General features: G+C 41.4%; 2 protein-coding genes across 8 annotated transcripts in view; one reads left to right on the forward strand and one right to left on the reverse strand.

Moving 5' to 3' along the window:
* Nucleotides 1–231: 231 nt before the first annotated feature.
* ZCRB1 (zinc finger CCHC-type and RNA binding motif containing 1) lies at nucleotides 232–12,371 on the reverse strand. 5 transcript variants are annotated; one of them, XM_076331395.1, is made up of 8 exons: nucleotides 12,265–12,371; nucleotides 7,201–7,288; nucleotides 6,997–7,025; nucleotides 3,630–3,741; nucleotides 3,441–3,548; nucleotides 2,472–2,581; nucleotides 2,293–2,401; nucleotides 232–918 (listed from the first exon to the last, which is right to left on the reverse strand). In XM_076331395.1, the coding sequence occupies exons 2-8, from the start codon at nucleotides 7,282–7,284 to the stop codon at nucleotides 787–789; spliced, it is 684 nt and encodes a 227-aa protein (XP_076187510.1). In that variant the 5' UTR covers nucleotides 7,285–7,288; nucleotides 12,265–12,371; the 3' UTR covers nucleotides 232–786. The 5 variants fall into 5 exon arrangements, with proteins under 5 accessions (XP_076187510.1, XP_076187538.1, XP_076187519.1 ...); XM_076331423.1 differs by having other exon boundaries at nucleotides 2,293–2,368; nucleotides 12,265–12,370; XM_076331414.1 differs by lacking the exons at nucleotides 6,997–7,025; nucleotides 7,201–7,288; nucleotides 12,265–12,371 and adding exons at nucleotides 1,901–2,022; nucleotides 3,922–4,076 and having other exon boundaries at nucleotides 837–918.
* A 162-nt stretch (nucleotides 12,372–12,533) lies between these two features.
* Nucleotides 12,534–13,966, forward strand: part of PPHLN1 (periphilin 1) — a 79,132-nt gene continuing 77,699 nt past the window's right edge. For all 3 annotated transcript variants that reach the window (XM_076331437.1, XM_076331447.1, XM_076331456.1), the window contains exon 1: nucleotides 12,534–12,593. The gene's annotated coding sequence lies outside the window, so the exon portion shown is untranslated. The remainder of the gene's footprint in view (nucleotides 12,594–13,966) is intronic.

A 13,966-nucleotide genomic window follows, 5' to 3' on the forward strand; every position in this document is an offset into this window, starting at 1 on the left:
CTATCACTCTTAAAAAAAATATTAAGTATGAAGATTAAGACTGAACTAATCATCATGTAACTTTTAACTTGCATCTCCTATGAAGCCTGTATTTTATATAGGCTATATGGTACTATAAAATGTACAGCAAGTTACTAAAATTGTGCATGAGACAGAAGATCAACATCTTAATATATCCTTTTGGAAAACAGAGATGTATTGTTTAGTCTAAAATGATTTCACAGACCAAGCTTATGTGACTTATAAATTTATTATATTACTGCATGAAGAGTTAAAAAGACTAGTACAATGCTTAAGGCTGAAATTCAACCCTATGCAGAGGAACTAGTGAGAGATTCATATACTACTGAAGTACTACTAAAGCACTGCTTCCAAACAGGCAAGAAACAGACCAATACATAAAGCATCAGTGGTGCTAACAGTGATCCTAAGAGGAACTCCTCTTAGGAAAAAAAACTTACGGAAATTATCTTATGAAAGATTTCATTGCCAGGGTTTGGGTCTAGACACTGACTGCAAGAAGCATTTTCCCCGATACTTTTCTGGATTTAAGTGTAGAAACACATTGTTTTCTTAAGAAGCTGCCTTGAAGGGTGAAGTTGAGAGAGAGAGAGAGAGAGAGAGAGATATCAAAAAAATGGGAGGTTTGAGGGGCAGGGTAGAACTACAACATGATTTTCATTAAGTGTCTTCAACACCAAGACAAACCTGTATTACTGATATCTTTGTAGCACTTTACAAAATGTACACTATATATATTATATGTGCATATAAAACAGTATTATTTCAATCACTAAGTTCTTCCTCATCACTGAAATAAGCACTTTTCTTAATCCGTGGACGTTTTGAATCATCTGAAATTGAAGATTCCCCTGCAGTCTGCGTCCATCTTTGTTGCTCTTCCTCAATTTTGGCTTGCTACAGTGAAAATGAAAAGTATTAGCTAGGATTAAGAAAAATTAAGATGCATTACAAATAATAATGCTAATTATTAAAAAGCATTGAATTATTTAATGAGTTAAAGAATTTAAAGGGTTTATCTCAATTTCCAGATAAACTGTGCGATGAATGCATTAGAAAACATTTCTGAAAGTAGTTCTCGCGTGCAAACAGTAAGTCTTCTGCACCAACGCAGGCCACATGGAGTACGCTCTATTTTCCAAGAGAGGAACTTTGCACCTGGCAAACTTGCAGAACTATAGAGCAGCTTAGATCTGAAGCAAAGAATGCATCGCATTTTAAATTGACATTATTGAATCAGCTTTGTTCCACTAACAAGTCTTCTATCTGTTGGCTTTTGCAGTGATTCATTCAGGAAATTAATGTCTTCAGGAATGTAAAGGTTATTCAACTAAAGGTTTAAATAGATGCTTCCTATTTTTACTGGGAAACATGCTATCTCAGTTAAAATCTTTGGATGGTGAGAGAAATGGGAATGTTTCCTGGCTTGTTTACATTTATAGGTTTTACTTCCAATTGTGGAGTTCTCGGAGGGTGTGTAGGGGGATAATGTGCATATTTGCATCATTTTTTTGGACTACATCATGTAAAAGTTTTGCACTCATTACAGTCATATTCAGGACAAAGTTATCTTAGAAACTCTGAGGGTTTTTTTGGGGGAACAGGGGCACACAGGGGACAGCTGAGGACTAGGGAGCCATGAAATTTGAACATCGGGTCAGGCTTGCTCTGTGTAGTGAAGCAAAAGCCTGTAAAGAAGTATTAAAGAAGATAGTAATACCGCTGTCAGACTATCTATCTACATAACAAAAAATGCATTAAATATGTTTTCAGAGAAGAGGTCTATTAGAGACTGCAATGGACTGTATTAGGCAAAGGAAGTGCTCCAGAAATAGACGTTGTTCAAAGATATTCTAGTGAGTGAGGGCAGAGGATGTACCTGGTCATTTATACATCACCGTTCTTCCGGTTGCTCAGTTAACAGAGTAAAGAGGGATTTGTGGACCAGAAACCTAATATAGCATCACAGCAGAGATGACAGGAAACTAAACAGCAAAGGAGCTTGAAGGAAAGAAAGAATCGCAATGCACAAACACAGCACTAGTGAAACAGTAAAAAAAAAAAAAAAAAAAAAAAAAAAGAGACAACTGAACATGCCTGCAATATGAAGAAACCAACTATAGTCACCAACTACTGTCAGGGAAGGGTGCCCCAAGTGCTACAGAGTGGACAGACTTACGTATGTATCTCAGAGCTTTTGAGAAGCAGCTAAAAAAAGGAAGTAGAGTTGCATTTAAATAACAGTAAATACACAATGCTTCAATTTTGTACCTGAAAAGCTATGGCTTGGCTGAGGCTATCTAGAGCAGGGTCTTCTCCTTCCTCTTCGCTTTCTTCTTCCTCCTCACTTCGTTGTGCAGAGAGAGAAAAATACATAGATCTTTATTTTAAGTGTTCAGTATGAAAAAGCTGCCTAAAAGAAGTATTAACACACAAATAAATATACATACACTTCTTCTGGCTCAACTATTTTTTTTCTCTTCTTCTTTTCTTTTTTTTTTGGTGGCTCCCGCTCTCCCAGCATATTTTTAGGACAAGCATAACTTAAGTGTCCTGCTTCCTTGGAGAAAAAGAAATATTGCTTAACAGAAACCCTTACAAACAACTATATGTTGAAACATATCATGAGGAAAGTTAATGTAAGACAGTTCACGGGGGAAAAAATGGAAGCAATTAGTAAGACAAATGGAACGCTGAATTAGCACACAGAAGACAAACTCTTCTCTATAAGCTTGCCATGGAAACAAAGAGATCAGTGGCGATACGCATGTTTAACTGCAAACTGAGAACAAGCTATGAGCAAAGTAGATTTTCTCTGGCTGCTGCAATAGCTGAATACACTACAGCACAGTTTATGTTCAAGACAAGATATAAACCTCAGCATTAACAGTTTAAGAAATAGGAGTAAGTCAGCACTTTTGCTCTCAAAAGTGTTATGAATATAAATCAAGTTCGTATTTGATGTTAAATACTACCCAAATTTCAGTCTCCTATGTTATTATATTAAGGAAAAGTGAGGAATTGCCTGAAATTTAAAACACGCTTATTCTGTGTAAAAACAGTTGTTTCCAATATTTATTTAACCGCCAACTATATCATGAACTCTCGCAGATACAGCAAAAGCAGGTATTTTGAAGCAAAGATGAGGAGGTTTTCCTTCTCATACAGCTTTAAGCTGATACTCGTTTCTGTCTGCTCATCAGCATGTTAAGCAGCAATTATAAGCACATATTTTCCCCCACCCCCAAAATCTCAAATAAAAGACAAAAGGTGTACTGTCATTCTTGAAAATGGTACAACTGCTATACAAGTTGATAGTATCAACAGAAAAATTTATTTTAACACCACGGGCAGGATTAGCAATGGCCAAACTGAAGAAAAAAGCTGGAATAGAGTAGTTAATTTTTGGTTTTACTCACCCCACATTCGTAACACTTGGACTTATCAAAGTAGTTACGCCTGCGAATGAATTCTGCTGCTCTTCCATTATCAATGGCAATACTTGCTTTTATTACTCTCCCAAACAACTACAACAAATTGGAAAAAAAGGTAAATATTTTGGGGCTGTAAACCCAGCCCTCCTACCAAAACAACTTTCCACAATTTACCTGTTTGTTATTAAGTGCCCGAGAACAGTTTTGTGCAGATTCTTTATCCAAAAACAAAATAAAGGCAACTCCTTTGCTCTTCCTGGTGTCTTTGTCTTTCATAATAGTAACTCTGAAAACATATAACCACATTATTGATACACTAAAATTACTTCAGAGGTATTTTTTCCTTAAAGATCTCAGTGGGATCTTAGCTTTGTTATACAGCAAAAAGAAAATAAAGTACATTTAACAACAGAAAGGCTCATTAAACAGAAATTCAAAGGAACGGCTAACCAGGCCATGTGCTTACAGGTAGAGCGGAGATGATTTTAAAAAGTATGTGGGGGTCTTTCTGGGTCCAGTATCATTCTTTATTCCCTTGGATGACTTGAAGAACAGAGAACATACTCTCCAGATTTGCAGACAACCTAACTGGAGGGAACTACACATATTGGAGATGAAATTAAAATTCAGGAGTAATCTTGACAATTGCTATCGTTGCTGAAAAACACAGTATATTGAACTGCATCCGAACTGAGAAGTCTGTATTTCTGTAGGACCGACCAGTTAAACAGGTTCACGATAGGAAACAATAAGTATATGCAGTACTGTTCTACAAATGTCTCCAGCTGGAATCCAAGCAGGTCATGGATGCATGTGTTATTTTACATGACATACAAACGAAATCTTCAGTCTAACATTGGAATCAACAGCTCCAGTAGCACATCAAGAAATTCAAGAAAGATTTAGACCCAGTAAAAGCAACAGACAAAGAAAAAGAATGACAAGAGGTGAAGGGGGAGGGGACACCCACACAACCTCAATTCTGTCAATCTTAACATCAATTGTATTTAGCCCTAAAAACCCTCAAAAAACAGTGGGAAACAGGATGCCAGTCTGCATGTACATAAAAATAAAAGAACATGTTAAAAAGTAGGGAATAAACTCCTCCTTATGTCCACCATGGGCAGAACAAGGCTCAGCCATAAAGTAAGCCAAAAAGTAATAGGACCTTTTTCCAAACAAACCCCAAACAAACCCCGCTTCAATGCAGAAGGCCTACCAGAGAACCTGTATAAGTAACAGATGACCTACATAGTAAAAAGTGTATAAAATAAGAGCTCAGTAAAGAAAGCTCAATTTCCCCCCAAATATATGCACAGAAAGATAGAGCTTAGAACAGTTTTTCTACCAAAGCCTCTTGGACAAGGATGTGTCCAATTGAATGCATTGAGTTGAAGTAGCAATAAAACCGACTTTAGAACAATTCAATGAATTCTTTTGCCAAGTTACTCTTCCAAGAGTTCCAACGGAACCCTAATATGACTGTCAAGCTTCTACTTGGGATATTGAACGTACCAGTTAATAACACAAGTGTAGAAAGAAACAAGTGTGACAAATCTTCAAAAAGTCAGCAACTTCTTGGAGCCCTAGAAAGTCTGATTTCTCACTGAACGAACTGAGCTGAAATCATAATAGTCAGGATGTATTGGGGTGAGAAATGCAGTGTGGAAAAAAGTCAGCACGATTTTGCTGAGTCAAGACACACTTGAAAAAAAGGTCTATTAAAGCTTATTTAGTTAAGTTAAAGCTGACCTAGATAACATCGCAAAGCTTTCTGCAAAGTGTTTTAAAGTCCCTGAACAAAGACACTACAGAAATCAAGCTAATATTTGAAAAGACTTTTGTTGGGAATTAACAACTAGTTACAAACAGGAAAACTGATCCTTGTTAGCCTCAGTTTCGCAGCAAAATGGGAATACCAGTAGAATCCCACAGCATCTGCACTGCTTATAGTCAGGTCAGCTTGCAAAGGGACAAACTGGAAACAAATTTTGCTAGATACAAAAAAAAAAATCATGGTAGTATTTTACACATGGTATTCTGTGACTCTTTGCATTCGGTTTAACTTCTGGCAGTGACTAGCAAAATGTCAGGAAAAATTAGGTATCAGTAACTGAATTTTTTGCAAAACAATATATAGGTGGTGGAAAACAGTAACTGTGCAGACAGAATTGCAAGTTCTAAATTAGCTGCTTTCACACAGGATGCAGTGCAGGATTTCTTTTGCATAGGCATCTGAAAACACCATTTCTGTTGTCTATGACAGTCAAAAAAACCCCCAAATAAAACACTAGAAACTATTAATAAAGGAAAAAAAATAAAAGAGAGAATGCTGCTATGACACCTTTAAAATATGCAATGCATCATACAGTCAAAACTTCATACAATTCTCATCCTCCTATCGAACAAGTTCAAAAGCCAAGACAGTAGGAGACCCCCACCCCCAAACACAGAGTATAGGTACATTACCAAATGATAGCAGGGACGTCAGAAGTGTCAAATTTATGGAGAACAGGCCCCTCAATGGATTTTAAACACCAGCATTACTACAACAACCTTTGCTCAGGGTTTTCCTAAATCGGTAGTTCAGCAATCAACTAAAACAGTTCATACACCCCACCCTGGAAACAATAAAGGCTGTAGCTGTCCAGTTGTATTGGTCACTGCATGTCTGCCAGAGCCCTACATAAGGGTTTTCCTCTCGGTCGATTTAAAAAATATGTTTTACTAAAGTTGTAGTTTGGCTTTTCCTGCTATTTGTCACCTGAAACACACTCCTGAGACTTTAAAAACTTTGAATTTAACTCTGTATCTCACAGATTATTACTACTAAAAGTTGGAGTAGATATTTGCTGGTGTAGGGTTGAAAACTGAAGTCTTGAATCTCATTATTCTGACCAGTTAAAAAATAAATAAAGAAAACAAAACAGCAAGTTCCTTACTGTGGCATTTATTTCCATCACTTGAACATAGAGGCAGGTACTCACAAGTACTGTTCATGAATACCCCACATATTAAAAGCCGTTACTATGCAGGCTTATGTCTAATCTTAAATATAATACTCAGCAGTCACAATAACAAGTCCCTCTAGAACCACAAATAGAGGAATCGTACATTGCAGTTGTGGGAACTGTTTGTGGGAATTGTGACATCTAGCTCACATAAGTAGAAGCTCCCACTTTTACACTTATCCACTTGTGTCCCAGGTGGTGTTCGGGGGAGGGGGAACAACACTTACTAGAAGAATACTGTTTCAACTATTTCAGAGAAAAGACCATTGGTATATAACAACATTCTACTTGCTCTTAAGAAGTGGTTAGCAAAACCTGTCCCCAACGCAAATATTCTTACATTATGCGTGTAACTGCAAGGACTTCCAGTTGTTAATTAAATTTATACTTTATTAAAAATGCACAGGACTTCAATACAGTTCCACATTCATACTTAAATTATAAAAAGCACAAGACTTTAGAGTGAAGCAAAGACATTAAATACTTAAAATGAAAGCTACAAAAACAGCAGGCCATATCAGGTCACTTACTTGACAACTTTCCCATACTTTGAAAATATCTGAAATATAAAACAAAATAAAAAGATTTAACAATAGACAATTGCATTTCGTTAGTAATAAATTTATCAAGACAAACTTTTCTAAGTAAGATATATATATATATCAGTATTGTATTTACACTCAAAATCGTTGTCAACAAGTTTAATCTGCCCAATGAAGCTCTTAAAAACTTACCCTATATAGATCGTTGTTTGTCAAAGCAAAGGGTAAATTGGACACATACACCGTGCTTTTGCTTGGTGCCAACCCACCACTCATTTTTCTGATGAAAAGCAAAAGAGAGAAGAGTTAAATTGTATTCAACAGAGCAATCAATTATAAAACAGTTGCAAGACTTTTAAAAAGTTGTTTTTCAAACCTAGCCCAGACGGTCATGATAAAGTTGCAGGAAAGCATAGCTTTCATTTCCCTTTCATCATTTTACATGAAATTTGTATATGCCTTCACGTGCTACAGAAGACATACATTCCCTCCCCTGGATCCAAAGCATATTTTTGCTGTATGCGAGTCAATTTGCAAATCATGAAAAAACAGACGAGTCAGTGTACTTAAAATAAGCCTCTGCTGATTTGTGCAGTAAAGAAAGGTTTAGGTCCAGAAAGAAACAAGTAATCTCCATTTATTAAACATTCTGGCCAATTTGTGAAATTAATGACCTTTGTTCAAGTAGCTGCATGTTCTGATTCTATATGCAAGTTTCCATTCAGCTGTATTCAACATAGAATAAACCACATTCAGTTAAGGGCGGGGGGGAAGCTTCCCTAAAGCAGAGTGCTAATTATTAAGGCGGGGGGAAAGATACTGCATTGGCTTTAAAATGTATCTCAGCTGCTAAAGCAGCAAGTATTTCCTCTTGTATCTATTGCTCAGGCTTCTACGCTGGTCTGGAACTGCAAGTGTCCAGAGCTGACCATAGACAGCATCTCCCCTAGAGGCACTCCCCCTCCTCCTGCTCCTCCTGATTAAGCAGCTCTATACTGGCAGGAACCAGGGAAACCCCAAAGCCGTTTTCATTTCCAATCTCTTTTAAGCTCTTGAAACTAAGTAGCCAAGAATATGCAGAGAAACAATGAATCAATTCAAAAACCTTTTTATAACTGCATACACATCATACCACTAGGTAAAGACTAACTGAACAGTGTTACGTTTTTCCTCATGTTTGGACATTTCCCAAAATTTTAAGTGGTGCTAAAGTCTGTGCCAGACACTTTGTCCCTCTGATCCATTCTGTAGCCATGGCTTGGTCCAAGAGCTAAGTGAGTAAAATTTAAGATCGGAATAAAGCACAACCCTTATGAGAGGGCACACCAAACAGCACAGCAAAAACATTCCCTACGCAGTCCAATTACTACCTACTTATCCAGTTTCCTGCAGCCTCATTCCTGCTTCTCGGCACCTCTAGCTGATTCCTAACTGAGGATCAAGCCATTTCTTCAGCAAGACCAACTCATTTTAAAAATGCAGACAAAAGCTGCTGAAAGGATGAAAGAAACTAAGTATTAGAAACCAACATCCATCATAGTACATACAATTTCTTAGGGGACTTTTTGGGTAGTGAGTCTGAGCAGGTTGCTTGGCCAAGTGCCAACAAAGTAACTAATATCACACTCTAATCCGGCTGTGGTTATTTTCTGGCATTGCATGATTCAGTCATCTGAAGACCTGACATTCCCCGCAGACACTGATTATCCAAGCGTTTTGCTTCTCTTTCCTGACATGCTTACTGTATCACAATTCATTTGAGTGCCAGTTTCCAACTGATTGAATTTTGAGTTCTTCCATGTTCCGAAACTGTATTTTTTGGCATGAGCAGAAACGGCAACATAAAGGTTAAGCAAATGAAAACAGAATAAATTTGCAATAAAGGCCATACTTTGCATCTGGTGTTACGCAGCCGGGGTTCATTATCCCAAATTCCTTGCTGCTTGGCATTAGTATCCTTGACAAGCCTAACCAGGCTGACTTGGCAACATGCCACGCGAATAGATGGCCCGAAGTGCAGTTATCCAGATGTACGGTGGATACAAAGGACACGGTAAGAGCTACCTTAGCGCTGCATTGTGGTATGTTGCCTATGCTAATATATTGCAACAGCGGAGGAGAAAACAGCAGAGGTGAACCTCACACTGTAGATAGCAATTTTACTCTGCCTAAAAGACAAGAGAAGCTCGAGCACCTTGTAACAGGAGACCAAGCAGGCCCCATATTAATGGACAGACGCCAGCGAGGATGGCATGACTGGAGAGCAATCAGCTTGCGTATTCCGCAACACCGCAGTGCAAACCTCCAAAGAGAAGGTGGTATGTCATGTGAAGATTACTACAGGCCTAACAGCTCAGTCAATAGGAAATTATTAATGAACGCAAGTTACAGAACTGCCGTGTTCAGCTGTACACTACTTTTTCCAGAAGCAAGCTGAAAGAGTTGCACCCTGGAGCACTGGCTCCCAGAGAGCTGAGGCTGAGCTTTGTTTCTAGTCCCCTGGACAAATTTAAGCGAAACAGTCTTGCTGCTCCGACGGCCCAGATATTCTTAGCAATTTGTATTGTTTAGGACTATCGTGCCAGGATTTCTTACTTTTAATGTCTGACTCGCTGGACAGGCACAATTTTAATAAAAGAGGAAGTACAGTAACTGTAAAGCAAAACTGATGGCAAAGGTTCAAATTTACCAATCCAGGAAAGAGTATTTCCCCAGATCTGCAGGAGGACTTCCTCTTCTAAATACTAAGGGGTCATTGAGATGGTTTATAGGTATCTTATTTAAGCCAGCAGATACACTGGCAGGTTTGCGCAACGGCAATATTTGGGCCATTATTATCCGATTAAAAGCCTCATTGTCCTTACTAAGTCTTCTGCAGAACATTCAAAAATAATATTCTACCAAAGCCAACCTCTCAAAAAGTTTGAGCATGTTAAAATGCAGATTTCTGGTTATCTGTTGTGAATACAGTGGTATAAATGCAGTTTTAGATCCAACTACCGGCACAATTCTTCCCACCCGATAAACCTTAACAAAACATCATGTATCAATTGTAACTCTGCTATAACAAATCCATTAGGGTTTTTTTTTTTTTTTAACCACCATGAAGCCCCTGTGGGGATACCAAGTGCCAACACCATATAAACAATAGCTTTTTTTTCCTCCCTTCATTTATGGATGCCAAACCTGCCACAGCAGCTTCACATTTATTGGTCTGACGTTTTCTAGCTCTGTGTGTGTGTGTGTGTGTGTGTGTGTGTGTGTGTTAAAAAAAGTCAATTCCAGCCTTAAGCTAACTCTCTAGATGAGACACATCTCATCTGGAGGCTCATCATTACAAGGCTCAGAGTCCTTTTACTTCAGGAATTTTCTAACTGCATAGAACAGTCCAATACAAGTTTAACATTTTCATCACGTTCTTCCTCCTTGATCACCAGTCTCTCTGCTTTATAGGTTTTCACTTCACAGGCTGACAAAAAACCAAAAACCCTCCCAAAACCATCTGAGCTTTCTACTTGCTGCAGGGGACTCACTTGAGAGTCATGTACAACCTAGTTTCTATATCCTGCTAGATCTCCCCAACAAATGAAAACATTTCTGTTTTATACTGAATGCTTTTACGGGGCTTCCCTGATCTTCAGGGTATTACCTGGTCACTTAACTTTAAAGCACCAGCTGGAAGCCAGTACATTATCTCCCTGGGGTTGAGCACAACTCCCATTAATGTAATAGCCTCTCTGTAATATTAATGCCTTCTTCATTTATCATTTTCACATACTAACTTTCAGGATGGAGTTGTCTCCCACAACTATGACTTCTTGAACTCAATCTTTTTTGTCTTTTCCAACAACTCGAACTAAAAGAAGCCATTCTTTGACAAGAGCCATCTGCCAGTAATGATTAAGTCTCCTGCAAAACATATCGGGTACATGAGTATGTTTTGCTTGAATCCAATATGCTTATTGCAGCATCTGTCACTCATGTTGAGAACACCACGAGAAGACAATGATTAACTTCAGTAATTGGCTTTTCTACTCTGTCCCAGAACACATAAGGACACCACCAAAATAGTTCAGATGCCTCTGAAGCATCAAGTGGAGTCTGAATTTACTGATATTTTCATGACTTAACATCAACGTTTCAACTTAAGCACAAACTTTTCTGTTTGTTATGCTCATTCAGGCCAACTAATTTGAGTTCTTCTATCTTGATCCTGAAGACACCGTATTTTATTTCTAATTTAACAGTATCAACAGAGTTTAGACCCAAATCAACAAACCATTAGTTGTGGCAGGAGCTTGGCTCAAGCTTGTCATCAAAAGTCTGTGGTAAAGGAGGAAACTGAACGCATGTTCTCCTTGGTCCCAGACAAGGGTATTAAGCACTTACTACACTTCTTTCCTACACAAGAGGCATGTAATAAACTATTAGAGCTGAATCTGTTTTACCTTTACGTAGCCACTTAAATATTACAAGACAAATATTAAACAGGATCAGAATTAGGTAAATAAAGTTGACACTATCAGGAGAGTGGAAGAGCCTTTCAATCTGCCCAAGCCAAAGACGTACGCAAAAAGGATCCGTGGTCTGAATCAAGCTACTCTTACGTACTAATCTAACTACAAAAACTTTGGGACAATAGGACTGGGTGACCAGGCTGCCAGCAGGAACTACATTAAGAGTTTTAACAACAGTTTCTTGTTAAATGCATTTCCAGCATAGTCAAGACGTGAGAAGAATTGCTTGGTCTCACCCAGAAATTCACCCAGGAGAGGCAGATCCAGGTAACTCACTCAGGGACGCCCCTTCCTCCTGAAAACCCCAGCTGAGACAAGCAATCCCATGTCAGAGCTCAGTACGTGCAAACCAATATCAAGGCAAGAGAACTACAGACTACTCAGAAACTTCCACGCGTTGTGTTAAAGCCTTTCGCTGTAAGTAACATCACCCTGCGGTTCCTCTACCACGCCGCGGCCCCGACCGGCCGCTTATTTAGCTTTGCCCAGCTGCTGCGCGATGACAAACCGCTACTTCCCCGCCTACGACCACAAAAGCCAGAAGCGAGGCGAACGGCCTCCCCGGCTGTGAACGGGCGCTCCTGCCCCCCGCGGTGCCCCCGCTCCGGCCGTCGCCGAACCACGGGGCGGGGGGGCGGTGGACGGCCGGGGCTCACCCGCGCACCTGCTCCCGCGCCTGTTCCCCTCAAGGGGCCGCGGCCCCCGGCCCCGCAACGGCCTACCAGCCGCCCCGGCCTACCCGTCACGGCGGGGCTCAGCCCGCGCGGGCGCCCATGGTGCGACGCGACACCGGACGACGCGCAGGCCCCGACGGGACGGGACGGGACGGGACGGGACGCGTCACACCCCTCCCGCACCGCCGCCGCTCCAACCGCCCTCCCGGCACGGCGGCGCTCTTCCGCCGACGCGGTGCGACCAGCGCTCTTTCCGGCCAATAGACGGTGGCGGTGGTGGAAGGAAGGCGGGCGTTTCCGTCAACGTCTGGGGAGCGCCGGAAGCGGCGGGAGGAGGTGTGGCGCTAGCCGCGGGAGCTGCCTGCCGCGCCGCGGGACCGAGAGGGGGAGGCGGGTGAGCGGCGGGGGCGGGCTCGGGCCCGGGCCCGGGGGCGGCGGCGGTGGTCTGTGCCCGCGGGGGCTGGTGCGGAGCCGGTTTTCTCGCCTCCCTTTTCCGCGGAGCGAACGTGACACTTCATGGTGTCAGAGCCGATCGCGTGGCCCTGCGCTTCGGCCCGCGGGCTCTGGCGGCGGCGGTTTGCCGTTCGGCTCCCTTGCGAGGCGGTTGGCGTGGCGGGGCGCAGGAAGGGGCCTGCCTTCCCTCCCGGCTGCGCCCCGCGCTGCTCGGGCCCTGCGAGCACGTGCGCGGGTGGTCGCTGAAGCGTCTGCGAGGCCCGTCCCGGGAGACGGCGCCTCCGGGTGGGCTTTGGGAGCGGGCGTCCCTCTTCCAGCACCTGCGGGGAGCCTGTGTCGTGGGACGGGAGCCCTTGTTTCCCCGGGTTCCTCGGAAGTTGGGGTTAATGGAAGTGGCGGGACGGGACAGCCTCCTGCGGGCAGGCCGCCGCTGTCTCGGCACCGAGGATGGCTTTGGTAAACCTTACCGTTTAAACCTTTTTAAAACCCATGCATGACGGAAGATTTTGATTTTCAGTTTAATTTGCGTTTTTGTTTTGAAGGGGAGGGTGTTGCTCGTCCTGCATACTTACAAGAGTTATTTCAAACTTCGGTAACTGGTTGGAGGCTGTATAAATCCCATTGTAAACACTTGGTGAGACTTCTTGTGGGTGTGCTGGCGCAGAATCGGTATCTTTATGTTTTTGGAGGGGTAAATAATACATAACTGCGTCACTTAGCTGATTTCCTTAAAAGTACTAGGATAAATCTTTACACTTAGCCTGACGTTAGGGTGTCCTGTAATATATTTAAAGTCTTTATTAGTATTTAAACACTGTAAGTCTGCTCTCCGTGGTTCTTTGTTCTCACTCATACTCCTTAAGTAGGCTCTTTACCATGCATCAGAGGTTTTAATGGATAGCCTTATAATAATTCTTTGTCCGAGGTGTCTGGGACTTCAAGGGAACAAAGAGTCTGTCAGAAATACACAAAAAGATGTGGAAACCCACAGAATCTGTGCAAGCGATGAGTAGGGTTTGATACATTGATTTGCCCTGGGTGAAATATTCAGAGTCAGTTGGTACTTTCAAGTGTAAATGTTGAAAGCATTGAAGTTTTGACCTGTTATGACAACGGTATGGTGAGCTGACATATTTTGTTGTCAAAATGTTTGTGCTGCAAGACGGAAAGTCACAGTGGAGGTGGTGATCCATACAGTTGTTTGCATTGACGTTGCTAGTCTAGCAGCCCCATCGCAGCCTGGCAGAACGTTCTTTTCATAGTATTGACACTGATGAAGGACGGGACGTTGGTAACTGCAGGTGTTCTGGCAAA

The sequence above is a fragment of the Aptenodytes patagonicus genome, chromosome 1 (assembly GCF_965638725.1).
Source record: "Aptenodytes patagonicus chromosome 1, bAptPat1.pri.cur, whole genome shotgun sequence".
NCBI lineage: Eukaryota > Metazoa > Chordata > Aves > Sphenisciformes > Spheniscidae > Aptenodytes > Aptenodytes patagonicus.